General features: G+C 37.9%; 1 protein-coding gene across 1 annotated transcript in view; it reads left to right on the top strand.

Moving 5' to 3' along the window:
• The window catches only part of mapk11 (mitogen-activated protein kinase 11), a 52,308-nt gene that overhangs the window by 25,412 nt on the left and 5,547 nt on the right, over positions 1-21,349 (top strand). The window contains exons 2-10 of the mRNA XM_003221303.4: positions 4,071-4,200; positions 5,968-6,026; positions 8,237-8,348; positions 10,725-10,754; positions 10,952-10,999; positions 14,564-14,678; positions 14,921-14,992; positions 16,593-16,672; positions 20,588-20,666. Coding sequence (XP_003221351.1) covers positions 4,071-4,200; positions 5,968-6,026; positions 8,237-8,348; positions 10,725-10,754; positions 10,952-10,999; positions 14,564-14,678; positions 14,921-14,992; positions 16,593-16,672; positions 20,588-20,666 — 725 coding nt within the window. The remainder of the gene's footprint in view (positions 1-4,070; positions 4,201-5,967; positions 6,027-8,236; positions 8,349-10,724; positions 10,755-10,951; positions 11,000-14,563; positions 14,679-14,920; positions 14,993-16,592; positions 16,673-20,587; positions 20,667-21,349) is intronic.

Here is a 21,349-nt window from a genome sequence, read left to right as displayed (position 1 = left end):
TGAAGGATTATGAAGATTTTGGGGGTGACTTCATATAATCATACAAGGGCCATCACATCTAATCCCATTCTGCTAGGCAGGGTCACACAATGGCAATTCAGTCTTTGTTTAAATACCTCCAAAGAAGGAGACTCCAACATACTCAAAGGCAATGTATTCCAGCAGATCTTACCATCAGGAAATTCTTTGTAATATGCAAATGGAATCTTTTCTCCTGCAGTTGAATCCATTGCTCAATTGCAGTCTCCCGAGCAGCAGAAAATAAACTTGCTGGGTGCTAGGAACAATATCTTTCCCAAGAACCTTCTTCCAGGCAAAATTATCCCAAATTTCTTGGCAAATGCAAGAAATGTCTTAGGTGTTGCCACCAAAAATCATGACAGTCCTGGGTGAAACTATTATATCTCTTTCAGTTTTTCTTTCAATCCATTTCTGGGAGTGTAACTGGCCAGAGAAAAGCAGAATGAGTAATATTATTTATCCAGAGAATTTGATATATTTAACCATGATGTCCTTCTCAATTGATGTTTGAGTTGGGGGCACTGTAATTATTCTGGTAATCCGATATAACAGATCAGTTTACCCTACAGAAAAAGCTGTGAAAGGCAAGGCTATGAACTATGAAGGACATCAGATGCTGTTAAACTGTACGTCCCAGCATCCCTGGCCAGCATAGGCAATCGTGAGGAATATTGGGAGTTGCAATTCAGCATCATCTGGGGAGCCATAAAATTACCATGATTCGATTATGTGTGTATGTGCTTTATTTTAAGGGGTGTTAAAGCCAGTGTGTAAAGCAATGTCCTCTCAAGACTGCTTAAAAACATTGTACAAGAATAAGAAATAATATTGGGAGAATTTGATATAAATATGTCAAAAGGTTCAAATATTTCCCGAAAACAAAAGTCTTACCAGAGTAGACCATTTAATCAAGGGGATTTGCATACATGTTGATTTACCAAGCAGAGATTAATGCATTGGCCCTGGTTTAGACTCGCAACTGTATTAGTCCAGAGAGCAGGCCACAGCTTCATTAATGTTCATTTTAGAATAACTTGGCATAAACTTTAAAAATCTGAGCCAATAATCTAAAACTAATGACCTGAAAGCAGTGACCTAAAAGCTAGAAGCATTCTTAAAATAAAATTAGTAAAAGTAGCCAGGAGTCTCAAAGCTTTTTTAAAGGGCAGTTCTGTCTGAATTCATGGCACACCCCATGAGCGATAATTCTATAAACTGTAATGCACTATCATAAAGGACATGTCTAGCTGATTCCAATAGTGTAGTAACAAGACCGTAATACTGAACTTATGGTATGGGCACGTCAGACCTATATGGGTGCAACAGTCTTTGAAACATCTATCTGAATGCATTCAAAGAGATTACTCAGAGATCTGTAGAGTCATCAGCAAGTCACAACACTCAAATCTGAACAGTGGACTGTCTGAACAGAAATGTAGAGTTGCTGTTGGAGTAGATGAGAATCACATTAGTGAATTGGTAATGGCCAAGTAACTGTAGCTGTGTTTTCTGTTTGAATCAAAAGATATACAGTACACAGCAGTTAATGAATAATAGCAGGGCAAGCTATTGTAGCTGTACTTTCCTGTTCACATTAGAAATTATCCTGCACATAACAACGAAATGGAGCCAGTATGCACAGGGGCAGGATCCTTAGTTTTACTGTCCTTTTTAGCATGGTGTGATGGGTGGCAGTTTACACAGTTTCTAACTTGTAAGGAAGATCTCTGTCCAAACTGTCAGCAGGGAAGAAATAGGATTTACAAGCAAATGATGAGTTTTCTGAGCCCTAGAACAAATGACCAAATCCTCATCCATTTGTATTGAAAGCTTGTTTATTGTCAGTGGCGCCCAAGGCAACCTTTTATAGCATTGTAAGTTGGTAGGTGTTAATTAATGATGCACCTGAGATGAGTACATATAGCATATCAGTGGTTGACAGGCATGATGAACGCTTGGTACACCTAGACAGAGTGGCAGACTCTATAATTAATAGCGGCTCCTGTCTGTTCACCAGATCCCCTGAATTCAGCTCTGATTGCTCCCAAAGGAGTCCTGACTTGGAGACAGGGGAGACAGGAAACCAAATTAATGAAGCTCATTCTCTGGTTATTTGTCATGGCAGATGGGAGAAGGATATTACCCTTGGGATGATCCTTGCCTTGCTATTACAAGAAATACTAATTTGCTGAGAGGAGAGTTGTCTGTGGAGGGTTGCTGTCATGAGACAATGAAGGATACAAAATAATAGATTTTCCTGCTTAATCCGCATGAAAATGCAAGTAATGTTTGCTTTAACCCAACTGCCAGAGTTTGGAAAATTACTTTGTAAAAGAAATACATTTCTGTTACCTCTCAACAGTGTTGGAACCAAAATAACTTAATTTACTCGATGCCTTCCATTACTTTCAGTTAATTTTCTTAGGCAGAACAGAAACATTGGTTTTATAGCTGTTTTTTTGCATATCTTCAGTTGTTGGTACTCCTCCTTCCAATTCGCATGCCTCCTTCTTCCAAGTCTAACCCTGCTTTCCACATGATGTGTTCTACATATGAATCAAACTAATGTGATAAAATGAAGCCTTGGCTGATATCCTTGTTAAAGGGAAAGCATACTTTTTCTGGGATGTGTCCTGACACTGGCTTCCTGTCCAAAGCAAAGCTTATGTGTCATAACAAATGTGGCACGACCCCTTTGTTTAGAACAGTCAATAGTTTTTAATCATCTATATCAAAGGCTTTACTATAATCTATGAAACATATGCTGATTTGTTTTGCAATTCTTTAGGTGTGTCTCGTTATCCAATTAAAGATTGCATTGTTATCCACTTGGTCCTCCAAAAATAATATTGCTTACTTGTAACCATCATTTCCAAATCCTACCAAGTACTTGGGTCTGTTCAGTGAAAGAAAAAGTAACTTTTTCAATAGAACCTGATAAAATTCAAACTGTGTCCATTTGGCTATGGGAAGAACAAACCTGTCAGTGTGGGTTAATGGGTGTCACTTTCTGATATGTTTCCTCTGGTGTGGTGTTGTTGGCTTTGAGGTTTGTTACTCATGTTATTGAATTAATAGTCCCTTGTTCCATTACATTTAAACTTGTGCTTGTGCAAGAGGTGTCCTTCAAACAGTTGATACTGGTTGAATTCTATTTAGTATTGCTGAACCGAGCAAATCTCTGGAAAATTTTTGTGGTATGGGGCAGGTTCAGCCTCTTGATGCAACAAATCATTGACCAAGGAGCAAGTACATTAGTTTTCACTTTTCTTCCCCTCCTTCCTCCTCCTCCCTTTGTTGCTGCTTCTCCTTCTTCTTTTCCCTCTTCTTGTTCTTATTGCTCATTCTCTTCTGGATGGGCCCTCCAGAAGATCCTAGAGCTCTAATGCCCTCACTGGACTCAAACTGCATATTTTTTACAGTAGATACTAAGATCATAGTAGGTAAAGGTTTTCCCCTGACTTTAAGTTTAGTTGTGTCTGACTCTGGGGGTTGGTGCTCATCTCAATTTCTAAGCCAAAGAGCCGGCATTGTCCATAGGCGCCTCCAAGGTCATGTCACTGGCATGACTGCATGGTGTGCCGTTACCTTCCCATCAGACCGGTACCTATTGATCTACTCAATTTGCATGCTTCTGAACTGCTGGGTTGGCAGAAGCTGAGGCTAATAGCAGGAGCTCACTTTGCTCCTGGGATTCGAACCGTCAACCTTTCAGTCAGCAAGTTCAGCAGCTTAGCAGTTTAATCCACTGCGCCACCGGGGGCTCCAAAAATCAGAGTATTAGAATAAATTCATTTACACTAAAAGTTTGAGATTGCCAGTTCAGTAGTAATCTATGTATGTGTGTGTATATGTACAGAGGAAGTTTGAATGTGGTACACAGCATAGATAATGCTAAAGGTTTTGAGGCACCGTCCTCAGTGAAAGAATACAACTATGGCTGAATTTTAAATGAATTTTAAATCAAAATCTAGATAGCGGGAAACCCAAAACTTTAAAAGTGGGAAACTTATCAAAAGTACTTTTCATTGTATTTGATTTTGTTTCAGCTCAGCATGTGATACCAAAACAAGACAGAAGGTGGCAGTCAAAAAGCTTTCGAGGCCTTTCCAGTCCCTTATTCATGCCAGAAGGACCTACCGGGAGCTTAGATTACTCAAGCATATGAAACATGAAAACGTGAGTGAAGATAATATGCTACATCGGTCTTTAATAGGAAGCTCAGGCTTTAACTTTCATTTCTTTTTTCCATCAATAAATCACATGGAAGGAACCCCAGTCTATTGGCTATGCATTTGGGACTGTGCAGTCCTTTTTGTGGAATATACACTTCCAAAAAGTATGGACTTCTTGATGAAAAACATCGAACAGAAAAAGTAGAACATTTGACTATAACTGCATGAACAACTAACCTTTAATGTTCTGTAACAGGAAATTAGGTCTCCTGTATCCTACTATCAGATAACCTCAATTCCATTTTGGAACATGTGGGAAGTTTATTTATTTTTGCTTCAGTGAGGATTATTTTAGCTAAATAGGTCTGGCTCGTATCAAGGCACTAGGTCAGGTATCGCTCTTCCAAGTGGGTTTGAGTTTTGCAAATATAGGTCACATTCTCTCTCCTCTTGCCTTATCTTTTCATGCCCCTCCCCTTTTTTTGGCAAACCATAATTAAACCAGGGTTTGGAAACTGTAGCTCTTAGAACCCCTCAGCCTGTATATCTTTTAAAAGAAACTTTTCAAAACTGTGAGACAAACTAGAATTTTTAAAAAATTATTCTTAAAGTGTTTCCAGCTTTACTTAGCAGGATTTCGGGGGGGGGGGGGGGGATCAAATTATATCAATATAAAACAATTTAAAACGATTTCAATGTAAAGCAATCAGGAATAATTTTATCCATACTAACAAGCAATTCAGAATGAAACGATTTATATATAATCACCACTTTTCTGCCAGCATAACCATAATAATAGTGATAAAACATAATTTGAGTAGTGAGTATCCTGCAAAATAAGCTTACTATGTTTTATTTAGATGTATGGTCTTCTTTCCCATGGGTGCATGGGAATCCAGTTCTAGGATTCTTCCCCATGCAGAAACTGTTGGGCTTACATCTGGTAACCTCATTAGCCCATCTCTCACCTTGATCCTGTAAATGTTTTTTGTGTGTATTTTATAAATTTACCCTATGGTTTAATTTAAATGGAACATTCATGTAATTGAATAAATATATCTATATGGGCTTTCAAGTCATATATGGATGACGTCATGAATTTCATAGGGCTTTCTTAGGTAAGGAATACTCAGAGATGATTTTGTCAATTCTTTCCTCAGAATTATAGCCAGGGGTTTATTGGATATCTCCCATCCAAGTACTAATTAGGTCTGACCCTGCTTAGCTTCAAAATCAGATGTGATCTGGTGCCTTCCCCTGAAAATATATACATGTGGCATTTAAATAAAATAAAAGGATATACTCAAGGAGTCGGGCCAAAAAAAGATGATTTAACCTGCATTTTCTTTGTTGGGAAATAAATCAGTGAAATGTGTTGAGAAAGAGCAAGAAGATATGTCTGAATAAGATGTGGCATGGGAAGCAAGTCCTTATTAGCATATATTTATGTTTAAACTTTTAGGAGGCACAAAATATAAACACAGAGTTGGATGTAGTAGATTTTATTGGACTGCTCTATTATTGTCTTCATCCTAGGATGATTTACAGTAAAATAAAATTGGTCCATTTAAAAAGATATGAACAGTACAAATCATTTTCAAAGGCTAAAAACAAAGCCATTTAAGTTTGGAGTTTCAAATGACTTAAAACCATGTGTGTTATATAAGCATCATAGGCTTCAAAAGCTATAATAAACATCCATAGTAGTTTACATTCTGCATTGCCACATACATTTCTCTGAGTAAAATGGATTTTTTCCTTTTTCTTTCAGGTTATAGGGTTACTAGATGTTTTTACACCTGCAACATCAATAGAAAATTTTAACGAAGTGTAAGTTTGACATAAACGTTGATACCTGGGAAACTACCCAACCAATGCTAAATACTATGAAGGTTTAGGAAAGTTACTTCAATTGCCAGAAAGCCCCAACTAGAATACAGGCAGTCTCCAAGTTACAAACAAGATTAGTTCTGTGGGTTTGTTCTTAAGTTGAATTTGGTTGTAAGACGGAATAAATACATTTGTTAAAAGTAACTTCAGCCAACTATCTTATCTATCTACACACACACACACACACACATGCCTTAGATTGCATAAGGAAGAGTTAACACCCTGTGTCTTGCTATCTGTGCCCGTGTTCAGAAGATTTCTGTCCCTGTGACAGTTGGATTTTGAAAAATTTGGCTTGTTGTGGAAACAAGGATGGGTGGTAGAGCTTCAGTGGGGACCCCTTTTCCTTATGATAACTCTTTCATGAGTGAATTTCCCATCCTAGGGGTAGATTTCTCTCACTTCATGTTGTCTCACCCCTGTTCTTAATTAAGAGTCGTTTATAAGACAGATGTTTGTAACTCGGGGACTGCCTGCAGTCAATGTTTTCCAGATAATAAATATTTCCACTTTATTTATCCCGTATTTTTCAGTGAGAGAGTTACATTTGTGCTTTTTTCCCCATTTGAATTAGAATTTCAAAGTACTTAAGTTTGGCTCCCACAGTATTCTTAAATAAAATGGCATGTGATTTCTTAGTATGAAAGCAAATAAGCTGGGTTGTAGTAGGTCTTATTATTACAATTACAATTGTTCTTTTAATGTTATGTAGGAGGATAAATTATCTTTTGGTTCTCTTTTCCCCTTTTTCATTATTCCTTTTGGTACAAACTGGTGAAAATGATATTTGTGGGTTTTTTAAGCTGCAGGCTAATTCTTAGGTATTAAGATTTCGTAAGAATCTAACTGGAGCAAATAAGATTATTTTGTCTGTATTTAACTAGCCCCGGTGGCAAAGTGTGTTAAAGCACTGAGCTGCTGAACTTGCGGACCAAAAGGTCTCAGGTTCAAACCCCGGGAGCGGCGTTAGCGGCCGCTGTTAGCTCCAGCTCCTGCCAACTTAGCAGTTCAAAAACATGCCAATGTGAGTAGGTCAATAGGTACCGCTCCGGCGGGAAGGTAACGGCGCTCCATGCAGTCATGCCAGCCACATGACCTTGGAGGTGTCTACGGACAACACCGGCTCTTCGGCTTAGAAATGGAGATGAGCACCAACCCCCAGAGTCAGACATGACTGGACTTAACGTCAGGGGAAACCTTTACCTTTTATTTAACTAGAACTATTCTATCTGATTTAAGTTTCAGATAAGTTAAGATACTTATTAAGATAAGTATCTTAATTTGAATCTTTTACTAGGAGAGTGAGCTACTCTCAGACTGGAGGTATCCCATGCACTCCATCAGGAATACTGAATTTACAGCTACAATCTACAACTGCTAACAAGTGGTGCTTTTATGAGTAATAGGACATCCATCAGTAGTCCTTTGCTTGCATTAAAGAAAGCTACTTTGAAATGTAGTTTCACTGAGTGACTCCTTTCATGCTTTTTCTTAGAAGGTATTTTTCTATATTTCATGAAAAGGGAACTTATTGTTCCAGGATATGGTTGTACTACAACCTCAATCATCCATGCTGGCTGGGGTTCAATAATATCTGAAACACCCCAGATTCTCCATCAATGTTTTTCTAGGTTGTTCACTAGGTTCCTTTTGCTTTGACTTTTGCCCTTCACCTTTAATACATTGTAAGCTAAGATAGCCATTGTATTCTGTAGACTGGATTCGAAAGCTTCATTCCTACAGTAAAATGGATTCTTTCACAGTGGAAGGGAAAGTTGGAAACCAGTACTATAATTACAGAAATATTGTGCTGCCTTCAGTCACATCATTTTTGGGTCATAATGGCCATCAAGTTTAGCTGTTCCTCAATTCCTCAACCATATAAAACATCAGTGGCTCTCAGTGGTGCCAATTCCTGGAATGCTAAATCGTGCTAATATTCACTGATACCAGTGTGGTCATTATTTATACTATTTACAAAGAAGATCACTAAATGATGGGATTTTTTTAAGTAATAATTCAGTTTGCAGTCTAGTAAATGTTTGCTTGAACTCCCTGAAGTGAGTAGGACTTACTTCTGTGTAGCTATGAACAGAGGTACAATGTAAACACTTCTGTCAGTCACAAGTAAACTTGTTTTGTATTTGCAGATATCTTGTCACAAATTTAATGGGTGCTGACCTCAATAATATTGTGAAGTGCCAAAAGTTGACAGATGACCACATACAATTTCTTATATATCAGCTACTACGAGGGCTTAAGGTAAAACATTTGTGTTTTCAAAAAACTAGGGAAAATACTGTTTTTAATAAGTAATATCTATGAAATTGGGTTCCCTTTGTCATTCCTGATTAAAATCTGTTACTCGGTTTTAAAAAATTAATACATTACTTGGTTACTGAGTTAACACATATAATCACGAATCCTTCTGTCTGTCTTCTGTTCCAGAATAAATTAGCCAGCTCTGGGTTCATTGCGTACTGCAGAGCAGTATACTACATTGTATACTAACATCACAACATTTTAGTGTGTCAGCTGCAGTGTGTAGATGTGTCTCCCGAATGTAATGAGATCATCATAAATCGTGTGTGTGTGTGTAAAAGGTTCCATTTTATTAAACATTATGTATGTGTTTGTATCTCTCAGGGGAGTGTTTTAACCTACAATTTGCTAGTAAAACTGAATTACTGTGTCATGAAATGTTGCATGCCTAAAAATATGTCGCCAACATTAAATGTTTGGAAAGCTCTGGTATACATATTGGTTTTGTAACTTTCAAGACTAATCTGTATTATAATAAAGCTATGGGAGCAATCAGCTGCCTTTTAGTAGCAGATAGTAATGGGAAGGGTTTATAAAAGTCCCCTTTGAGGCACTATTGCTGCCAGAATTCCTTAATCAGTATGGCCATTAAGTATGCTGACTGAGAGATTCTGGAATATATAATCCTCCAAAGGTAACTTTCATTAGCTCTGGTATGGCGAGACCAGAATGCCCAAGCCCCACTATACTATCAGTATGGAAGAATCCTTGTGTTACCAACCTAGCATCTAGCTACAGCTTTATACATAGCTTTGGTGGCAGCAGACCCTTTTCCTTTATGGCAGAAGCGGGGATTGTGTGATTCCTGAGATATGTCACCTTTGCAATCCTTGAAGGCCAATGTCAGTTCCACAAAGATTCCCACCAGCTGTTTTGGGGATTTTACCCATTCATCTAAAAATTATGACAAAATGTGTAAAAACACTGTAGCTCCCTTAAAAAATAGCTGTGTATTCACTTGCCAAAATGGTAGTATCTGTTCACTTCTGGTTGCCATTTTGTCTTGATACAATTGAAAACTGAGCTGTATTTCTGCCTTATGATATGGGTAAGGCCTGTGGGAATTTGCCCTCAGACCCTGCACAGTTATCCATCCCTGCTTTTTTGGAAATGCTGATCTGAATATTATTTTTAGTAAATCCATTTTTATTTAACTCCAGATAGAGAGCTTGGAATGAGAAATAAAATACTCTAATGCTCACAGCATGGTCAGGACTTGATTGAAATACGTTTGAAATCCTTCTGCTGGATTTCATTTTTATCTTTGAATATAAACCAGCACCCGATGAGTTAGTGGCTCTATTGATTTAACTGACATTCGTCTTATAAGAAGAATGGCAGGATCAATGATTTTATGGTGTTTACTTCAGTTTTTGTCCCTGCAAAAAGAAGTCAATAACTTTTCTCCCAATAGTCTTTGTGTCAGGTTTAATGATCCAGTTTGGAAAACGTGAGGTTCTGTTTTTCAGCATGTTTTATGATTAGCTCAGTATCTGTCGAAACCATGTGCACTTGGAAGTCCTTCCCGTGAATCGAATAGGTCGTTGTGGGTATTGATGGTATGAGAGAACTATTGCAATCATGCTAAAATATACTCATTGGGCTGAATCTGTGGCATTTTGCTCAAGCAATGAGTTCCATTAGTGGATCCTACAGGTGAATGATTTCCTTTCCCCCCTGAATCTTAAAAATCTGCTCCGGTGGGATGAGAAAACTTCTGGAACAGATTTTTAAGTGTTCTTCAATATTGGTTGTAGTGTAAGTCTAGCACAGTGCTGAGATCAAGCCATTAATGAATCAGACCAATTTTAAACCTTGCCCATAGTAAGCCATAACTAATTTGAAGCTGTCTCTGTGTTTTGTGTGCGTTGAATTATTTGAAAACAAAATATACTTTTATTTTGCATGGGAATCCCTTGCATGTCGTGTGTGTTGTAGCACTTGTGAAAATGCCATCCATGTTGCTATCATGTCTTGTTTGCCAAGAAAGAATTAATATTCCTTTGCAAGGGGCAGAAAATAAAGAACGAGATGCATCAGACAATTCTTGATGCTTAGTATTATAACGGGAAACCCAAAATACATGAAGATCTAAATGACAAGTTTAAAGTACAAGTTTCAAGGAGCTATTCTGTGGTTGTTTTTTCCCCTTACTTAGATTGCTGTATGCTTGCTTTAAAGGCAAAATGTGAGCAAATCTAAATCTCAGTGTTATGGCAAACCCCAGTCAAGGTGAATGACAGCTAACAGCTATCTTATAATTACTTGCGTTTGACTTGAGTGTCAGACCTTATCCATTTTCTTTCTCTTTTGCAGTATATTCATTCAGCTGGAATCATTCACCGGGTAAGTTGTATCCATGATATAACACTCTTTGGGGATCATTGGTTGGACTTTCTGTCCATACCTATTTAGAAATAAGTCCCATTAGTTCAGTAGGGCTTCCTTCTAGATAAGTGGGGGTAGAATTGCAGCCTTGAAGACTACTTTCATCTTAATGATGTTAGCCCTGTTTTGACACTCTTAACTGTATTCCAATACAGGACCTGAAGCCGAGTAACCTAGCTGTAAATGAAGACTGTGAATTAAGGGTAGGATTCATGCTATTTGATTATTTCAGTGAAATTGGGCCACATATATTTTAACACAAATATGAAATAGATCAACTCCTGCTTTTATTCTGGAATCAGTTTTTATTTTACTTTTCTAATATTGAGAAAGAAAGTAAAATAATGTCAGATCTTCACAAATTAGGTTTTGTGTGCCATATAAATTGCTGTTCCATATAAATAGCATGTGATTGACATGGGGGGTGGCACAGTTGTAAAGCACTTACTTTGTCTGCAGAAAGTTTCTGGTTCAGTTCCCATCAATTTCAGGTCTCATTGGAAAAATTCTGCCTATAAAATCCTGTAGAACTGCTGCTAGTCAGTGTTCAAAATACTGTCTCAGTCTAAGGCCGTTTCCTCTGTTCCTATGCAAAATGTTTGAATTTTGCAAATCTGTTTAACAATGAACTCTCTGAATACAAAGTAGAATGCAAGTTTTGGATTTTTTTTTCCCCTTCGAGGCAGACATGCTCCTAGTTTCTACAGTACCTTTTTTGGTCGCATGAAAAGTTGATAAAAAAAGCTATTAAAGCAAGATCTACCAGATAACAAACAGCTGCTACAATTATAGTTCAAGAATCGTCAAGAAAGAAAACATAATAAAACTATTGTGAGGATGCACACACCAAAAGAGTGAAATTGTTAGAGGGATCTTATTTGGCAGATGAAAGAAACCCATGGTTTGTGTTGATTTTATTATGGCTGCTCATATTTCTGATTCTCTTGCAATACCACTCTGGGATGTCTTGATTAATAGTGCATATGTCTCACATTTTAACCCATAAGTTAAAAAGAAATGCCTTCTGTTCAGAAATATTATTTATGTGTATTTTTCTCCCACACTGTTCCGAATAAGAAACGATCAGTTTAAGAACAGAGAGAAGTATAAAATTATACATATAGGCCCCAGACCAGATATTATGACAGTGCTGAGTGCGTGTTCATCATCACTACATATACCATTCCAGTCTGGCATGGAAAATAGCAGTCACAGCTAACAAGACTGATTTGCTTCAATTGAGTGGGGAATGTTAACTCCACAAAAGAGGTGCCATTCTTCTGAGTGGACCACATCTAGAATGAAGTCTATGTTTGGAAATGTTCTTCAGCTCCCTATTGATGAATCGCAGTGGCTGGCATTCTACAACAAATACAGAGGGTTAGTTTTTCTCTCCTGGGATTCTCTGAGATACATAGATAGTTAGCTAAATAGATACACATAGATAGCTAAATAATTCCTTAAAGACAACAAAAATAAAGACAAATCCAAAGATGGCTGGTAATTCATGGATGTTAAACTGTGCAAGGAAACCTACATTCTCTTTAAAATAAAATTTACTGCTCCTGAAATAGTAGGAAAAAGACCATTTTGGAAGCCAAGGGTTGAAAAAAAAACCCCTTACGGATGTAAGGTAGCATTTTGCTTGCCATACTATATAGAATCCTCTCCCTTTATGAAATTGCTTTCTCCAAGTAATTCCCACTCCACATGAAGTGAGCATCTTTTTTTTTTTTCAAAAGGTGTTTTGAACTATTCACTGATTTTTGGAAGGTCGGGATATAAATATTGAAATAAGGATAATATTCTTCCTGGATTTGGTAACATTTTGGGGGAAAAAGAGCGCAATTCTGGAACTGCTACAAAAGTACCCTTCTACATTCCCAGATTTGCACGTAGCTGGTTATGTTAAAAACTAAAAAAGCTGATGGCTTTCATATTACCTGGAAGGTTAAGGAACCCCAGAGACTTTACTTTTTGAAGGAGCTATCCAAGGTGCTGAACTTCCACCCCCAAACAGTTCATCACCTTGAATAGCACTTCTAAACCCAATATAAGCATGGAATGCATTCCTCACCTCAATGGCATTGAAATCATTAATCACAGCTGTCTTAAGGGACAAAAATGAGATATAAGAAGGTAGACACTACAAGATGTCTGTTCACAAGTTAGGGATGGATCAATATTTCTGCTTGAAATGGAACAGCAAATGGAGCTGCCTAGTCATCCCAGTCAAGGTACATAATACCTAAAGCCAGCCAAGTTCTTCTGGGTCATAGGAAGAAAAAGACAGAAACGTGTAATTCCATCTGGAGCAATAAACTACAGTAACAAAAAAGCACATAACAAAGTTAATTGCTGCCTTTTCTTAGCAACCAAAATGAGCTGCCTGAGGCAGCCATCTTGTACTGCCTTGTGGGCATCCCTGAAGCAAACAACCCCGAATATACTTTGTCATACATTTGATTTCACTTGTGGGTTATCCTCCTGTCTTATACACTTATCTCAAAAGTAAGTGATTGTTTAGCTGGTTAAGGAATGAAAGCCGACTGATTTATGATGCATTTTCTATTTTACTAATTTATTTATTTCATTTCAAGGTTAGATGTTTTATTTTTTCCCTTATTCAACTTCATGGTTTAAAATCTGTATGCCTTCACTTTATTGTTTTGGATCCCCCCAATTCTGCACCTTATGCACGCCTCTCTTTATGTAGTGGTTCACACTCTTATATTACACCAGTCAGGTCACCTGATATCTAAATTACATTAATCATACACCCACCCATCCAAAAGCAAAGCACCCATTTCACATATAAGGTCGTCTTTATGATGAATGGGAGCATTAAACCTACCTCTCCACCCTATGAAGAAAAGCACTATTACAGGTAATGTATGGACCTGGGCTCAGTACTACTGAATCTTGTGGCTTGTGACAGGGATAGGGAATGTGTGGTCTTCCAGAAGTTGTTGGATTGCAGTGTGATTTCTCAGCCTTGGCCGTGCTGGCAATGCCTAATAGGAACTATTTTATTAATTACAAATATACCACTATCCTCGATATTCTGTGTCTTGCATGATGTACCATCAGGACGTCTCATTTTTCTGGTGTCTAACAATCTATACTGGCCTTTAGTAGTAAATACATCAGGAATCAAAGAACCAGTTTTGGCTCCTTCAGACCCTCAATGAGTTGCTACACCACTATACAAATGGTTACTGAACATAATATATTTACCTTCATGGGTTTTTTTTTTCTTTTTCCAGGTGTGTGTTTGGAGGATGTCATTAAAAGTCCAAAACAGGGCTACTATTTTTAGCAACAAAAAAAGTTGGATTAGGAGGCTGAAATGTCAGGGGGCACAGCTCCCCCTAACCTTGCTTTCAGCTTCTTCCAAGAAGAAAAAGAAAGGAAATTATCATTCATTCATATTGGATGTTTACATAGCCAGGTGTTCCATATCATTTCTGGAGCCCTATAAGAATTGACAAAGATGTATGTTGTGTAGCAGTGCCACATATGATTTTTCTCTAAGTCATCCTTCTATTTTCTGAAATATGCCTGAAGCCATTGCAAAGATCAAAGGTTTATAAGAAAACTTGTTAAGGCAATAGATATCATAGAATTCTCTTGTGGTCAGATATTTTGACCAGATGCTTATAATGCTAGTCTCTTTATTAGATTAGTCACAGTTGATAGAATAAAAGAAAGGTATGAATGTTTATATAATAAAAATAATTGGAAAATTCGTATTAATTATTCTGTAGATATTAGACTTTGGCTTGGCCCGACAAACTGATGATGAAATGACAGGTTACGTAGCAACACGGTGGTACAGAGCACCAGAAATCATGTTAAACTGGATGCATTACAATCAAACAGGTAAGACTAACAATATTAACTTTCCCCCAGAGCTTGGGAACATTATGGGTTTTACCTGTAACTCCCAGAATCCCCCAGTGAGCATGTCCATGATAGCTGAGGATTAAGGGAGTTAAGTCCAAACGCTGCTTCTTCCTTGCATTACATTATGAAGAAATGTACTTTAATGCCTTGAATGGGATTTTCTTTTTGTTATGCAGAGGCCTCCAAACTTCTGTCTCATTTGTTTTGTGTTTTGGCAGTTGACATTTGGTCGGTTGGGTGCATCATGGCAGAGCTGCTGAAAGGGAAAGCCCTGTTTCCTGGAAACGACTGTATCCTTCCCACCCAGTGAAATGACGCAAGTGCAAATACACTCTGCTCTCATTGCTGAAATTGCTTTTAAGGCAATGTTTAGTCATTTAACAAAATTGGTACAACAAACATGTTGCTAATAGTTGAAGTGACTGTTTTTCACAGCTGGACACAAAGTCAAATAATTCAACCATAGCACTGTGTCCACAAGGCACTGCAGGGTGCTTTAAATCTTTTGTGAGCTTCATTTAAATAATGACCCAAATATAAGCACATCTTGAAATCATAGTTGCTGGGCAGATATCAGAAAAGAGAGCAGCTGAGAAATTCAGAATCCACCCGGAAAACGTAGAATCCCTCTCTGATTCCTAGAACTCAGCATTATGAGAAAGCAACCTTCCCCTTTTCCTGTTTTTGAGCCATATTGAAAACAGCCAATTTGGGGATTAGAGCATGGATACCAAGGCACGAACTGAAGTGACAGACTGTAGGGAATAATGGCAGTTTCATCTGAAAAGCTGCAAGGTTTTCATTCCCTATTCTATTCCATGTAAAAACTAGGCATCTAAAAGGGACAGATTACTAGTGTAAAGACATGGAAAGATCCCTCTGTCATTGTTAACCTGTTAACTGGGAAAGATACATAATTGTGGTTCAGAAGAGCATGTGTCTTCCTTTTCAGCTGTGGAGAGGGATCTGTTGATAATTTGTTTCCCATTCAATAGTTACCTCTAGGTATATCCAGTGTTTCAGTGGAGCCCCTAGTGGCGCAGTGGGTTCGTCCCTTGTGCTGGCACCACTGATGACTTGGGTTGCTGACCTGAAGGTTGCTGGTTCAAATCCAACCCAAGGAGAGCACGGATGAGCTCCCTCTTATCAGCTCCAGCTCCATGCAGGGACATAAGAGAAGCCTCCCACAAGGATCGTATAAACATCAAAACATCTCGGTGTACCCTGGGCAACATCTTCGTAAACGGCCAATTCTTTCACACCAGAAGCGACTTTTTTGTAGTTTTGGGTACACTTCACATTTTCTGTGAAACTGTAATAGGTGATTGTTTGCACTCGCATAATGACAACTTAAGATATTTACTCAACCTGTGTTCTTAGCTGATGCCTTGAAGCAGGGTTGGACTTCTTGTGGTCCTTCAGATATTGTTGGACTGTAACTCCCATTGGCCTCAGGCAGTATAACCAGTGGGGTGGGAGTAGTAATCTGACAGCACCTGGATTTCCTTAGACTTAAAGCATCCTTGATTTTTGTTGATGTAGTTAACCATTTAGTCCCATGCATCAATTTTCCCATTTCTAGTCACACAATGTATGCAAATAGATGTTGCAGGACATGAGAAGATGACCTGCCTCTTCACATAAAAACACTTACTTCTCCCACTAAAATTCACATCAGCATTTGCATATCCATGATTCTTTCTTCAATTCATAACAAGGCAAACAGGAGAGCTAACTGATTAATTTAAGGTATGTCTGTTTAATCTAGTTCCTATCAGCCCCCACTAATCTGGCCAGTGATATTTTCAACATCAGCATCTACCCTGATTTAAGCAGATGGCTCATATACTAGTTTCCTGCCTTTTCTTTAGTTTTCTTAACATTTTGTAGATATTGATCAGCTAAAACGAATAATGGAAGTGGTTGGCACACCGAGTTCTGAACTTCTCAAGAAAATCTCATCAGAACACGTAAGTGTGCCATTTTGCTACCACAATAATGAATTCTTCCTTAACATGTATTAGCTTGCTCATATTCATTTCCCTTTAAAATACTATTTAAGATTTCAAATATGTATAGTAGAAAAAGAAAAATACATAATGTGAAAAAGAAAAATGCCAAGAAAAGAGTAGAAGAGAGATCAATACAAATGCTGTTAAGTCCTGTACTGTGTGTAATGCTTTGAATGTTGACCTAGGACTCTGGGAGACCAAGGTTCTACTTCCTGCTTAGCCATGAAAATCCACTGGGTGACATTTGGCAAGTCACATTCTCTGAGTCTAAGATGCAACAATTGCCAAACCCTATGATGGGATCACAATCAGTTGGAGACAAAGGCATGAAACAACAAAATAGTGCTGTTTGAAAATAATACAATTGCATAGTCCATTGTTAGGCAATGTATTGCATAGTCCATTGTTAGGTAATGCATTGTTGATGGTCTCTTTAAATGAGACTAGACCTGTCATACAAACCCCTTGAGAAAAAATGGAATTGTACAAGATCTACAGTTGATTCTTGGGGAGATATTCCACAATTTATGCTGGAACTGGGGAATATAATGGACTAAACTATAAATGAACAGGTTGAGCATACGACAAGGGTTTTATCTTGAAATACCCTGAATCTGGATTTAACACTGTAAATATTGTCATTTGCTTTGTTTTATGAACTGGCAGTGTAAACATGTCCATACTGACAATGTTTGTGTGTATATCCTTGTTCTGATATGAGATCCCTAGAGGATTTGAATTCACACTCCTCCAACAAGAATCACTTAAATAGTATTTCAGATAATCCTGCTTCCATTTCTAATAATTGCATAATAAGCTATATAACACACACAGTCATTGGAAATGTGATCCTTAAAATATTCACCATACTCAGGAGGGTGTGTGTGAAAGCAGTTAAAAGTCAAACATGGCTTTGTATTGAGTTAAATGCTCACCTATAGCCTTTTTGGAATAAAAGCCTGTTTGCAAATCACACATTTAAATGCCATTAAATATATTTTGTGAGATTAAAGGGAGTAACTGAAGGATTAATAGTAGTAAGATTAAAGAGGTAATTGAGGGATTCATTCTCTTTCCATTTGGGGAAACAAATAATGATTGCATGCAATATAAAGTATGACTGTTACGACTGTTGAAATGATGGCAGCTTTGATATAAAAAGCATTAAAATTGTACAGAAATAAATTACAGTACGTAGGCAGAAGCGAATAATATTGTGCAGATTAATTACTGCTTATACACACATTTTTATTCAAAAGTGCTTTGCTCTACACTGCACTAACGCAACCTAAAACTATACTTTCTGTTAGGTGATAGGTGGATTCACCTACAGTCGATTGGACATATATGCCTTAACCTTCTTGCCTCCCTAAGATACCCACCCAGAACTCTCACTAGCATGTTACATTTTTTCAAGCCTGAAATTATCCAAATCGCCAACACAAACTCTCCAAGATGTAGTGGAGTTTTTGCTTTCATTTAGGGCAGTGGTTCTCAACCTGTGTGTCCCCTGATGCTTTGGCCTTCAACTCCCAGAAATCCTAACAGCTGGTAAACTGGCTGGGATTTCTGGGAGTTGTAGGCCAAAAACCTGGGAACCCACGGGTTGAGAACCACTGATTTAGGGAGAATCTGGTACATCATTCTATGTGGTTTCGGCAATCTCAGAATTTAATGGATTCAGAGAACACTCTGTGGTTTCTATCATGTAAGAAAAATGTGATCACCATCTGAACAGAAGCCAGCTTTCAATTGAAGACTGGGAAAGCATGCTGTCTCCTAAAACACATTTTCCAAATTTCTCCAGTTATTGTGAATACAGATGATTGCCATAATTTGCCATAAAGCTGTATGGAGTCAGGAAAGTAAGCAATTTAAAAAAATCTCACTATGTGCAATGAGTGGGAACAGATTTCTCTTTCAGAGTCCCGGATGCACTCTCCTGGCAGCAAACATAATTCTCCATGCATTGTTTCTTTTTTTCTGTGCTGCTAAGATGAGCATATCCTTACACGCTCTAGGATGGTTGGGTTTGTTACCATTGCATGGGCAGATCACCACCCAGACTAAGGGGAACTATAATCTAGAAAGAATATAGAAATAGAGAAATTGCATCTCTTGTTCTTTGAAATCAATCAATTAATACCCCCTTTCTCCAAGCACAGGATTCAAGGGGGTTACAAGTTGAAACTAAGTATGTCATACACACACACATATATACACAGACATACACACAGTGTATATATTTAAAAGTGTGCTAAACATTTAAAACAATAAAAATGCATATATGCCACACTATAATAAAATAAATAATATTTTATTTTTGTAAACACCCCCCCCCAAATCCCCGAATGGCATCGGAGCGCCTCACATGGGGACGAAGCCCAGTACATCGTAAAATACAGTATAAATACATATAGATAGGTGTCAAAGAGTGATTAACTCTCTCCACCCCCAATTTAGTCTGTCCTAAGATAGATAGATAGATAGATAGACACAATAATAGCTTACAGTTTGACTATAATCGTAATTTTTAAAGCAAGTCCTATGAAACACTATATCTGCTGCAAGAAGTTTGGAATGCATGGAGAAAGATGTTCTCTGGGTGCAGCAATCCCAGTTAAAGAAGAATTATTCTGCCCACCCACTCTTGCAACATCTGTGAAATCCAGTTGTCCATGGGCATATGTTCACAGAGCTGAATTTGCCTTACTCCTACTCCAGATCTATTCCAGTGCCCCCACCCCCTACCCTCCAGAGCAGATGGGCATCTGCTTTGAGAAGGGAGAACCCACTCTGCTATCATATGTCATCCCTGTGTTCACACTGGAGGATTCCTCCATTGGGAGCCAACTTGTTGTTCTTAATATTAATTACCTTCAGAAGAGAGTAGAGAGACTTTCAGAGCTGCTTGGAGGATGTAGCATAATAAAACAGGGTTTGCTGTCTTGAATTAATGCACACAGTGATTCTGTTTGCTGTCCCTTTATTAACTCAGGTAGAGAGCCATTCTAAAACCTTTGATGGTGTGCCTGGAATCAGAATCATTGAAATGTTCTGATTTCTAAATAACCGGTGATCTCTCGAGAATATTGGAACAAGGAAAAGAGACCATCCCATAATCAAGATATTACAGAACTCCTCTTGAATCTTAATCAGAAGTCACACTGAATGATAAATTGAATGTCTAGATGCACATAAGAAATGCTCGGCATGCTGTGATTTTTCTTCATGAAAAGCAGCCTCAAGAGGCTGTTCTTTTGAAGACCACCAACAGGAACAAGGGACAGGGAGAGATGGGATTCATTGTTTTTGAAATAAGGCATCTTTGACATGCATAAATGCATAAATTGTGAACAGAAAATGATTGCTGCAACTGGTCAAAATTTAGCTTGGAGATTCATTTTCACATGAGAAAGAATGACATTCCACTAATTTTTTTATTTGTGTGGTATTATGTTTTGACATTTATAAAGATTGTCCCTGTTAAATGATAAAGTTTATACACGAGTCACAATGATGCCACTGGGAACAAGGGATACAAGCATTGCTATGGAGGTCATGATTCTCTCAGTTTCCTTCTCCAGAAATGTGGAGATTCAATAGCCATCAATTTTCATTAAAATGTTTATATTAGGACATGATAGGGTCAATTTCAAATCTATAATTAGAAAAAATGAACTAAATGATAAGAAATGATAAATATACTATCTTCTGATTGTAATTCTACTTTCAGGAATGACTGGTTTCATTTAAATGCAGTTCTGTTCTTGTCTAGATACTCTTACAGTTATCTGTAAGAGGTAATCCCAGGGTAAATAATTTGTTTCTGATTACAAAAGTTATTCTTTACTTTACTTTACTTTACTTTAGGCCAGAAAGTATATAGAATCTCTGCCCCATATGCCACAACAGGATTTGAAAGCAGTGTTTCGTGGCGCTAACCCACTGGGTAAGAATGTACAAGATATGAATATTTAGTATGATTGTTTTGAGCCAGCATGGTGTAGTGGTTTGAGTGTCGGACTGTGACTCTGAAGACCAGGCTTCGAATCCCTGGTCAGCCATGAAAATCTACTTTGGGTGACCAAGATAAATCACAGTCGCGCAGCTTCAGGCAAAGGCAAATCCCATCTGAACTAAACTTGACAAGAAGACCCCGTGATAGTTTCGCCTTAGGATTGCCATAAGTCAGAAACTACTCCAAGGCACACAGTAACTACAAGGATAGTTGTTTACTGAAAAAATAACCAGCTGAAATGGGAAAAGTACAGCATTCCAAAATTTCAAATGATCTTCCGTATAACTAGGGACCAGTATGAGCATTGGACTACCACTCTGGAGATCAGGGCTTGACGTTCCAGGCCCTCAGGATCCTAGTCCAGTGCCCAAACATTTACCAAGATCAGTTCTCAAGATTCGGGTCATTACTGTTAATGCTATAAAGTTGATTTATGCCCACAAATACCTGTGTCTTCCTATACCATCTTGACTGTTTATGACGATCTTCAGAAGAAGCACATCTCTAAATATCTTAGATGTAGACTGTCCACTTCTTTAAAAGGCCCTTGTCAGTAATGCTTCTCCAACTTGATAATGTGATCTCTAGGGACATATGATTGGGAACAACTTTGC

Source organism: Anolis carolinensis, chromosome 5 (assembly GCF_035594765.1).
Source record: "Anolis carolinensis isolate JA03-04 chromosome 5, rAnoCar3.1.pri, whole genome shotgun sequence".
NCBI lineage: Eukaryota > Metazoa > Chordata > Lepidosauria > Squamata > Dactyloidae > Anolis > Anolis carolinensis.
Note: the sequence above shows the minus strand (reverse complement) of the source record. Positions and strands in the feature narration are given on the sequence as shown.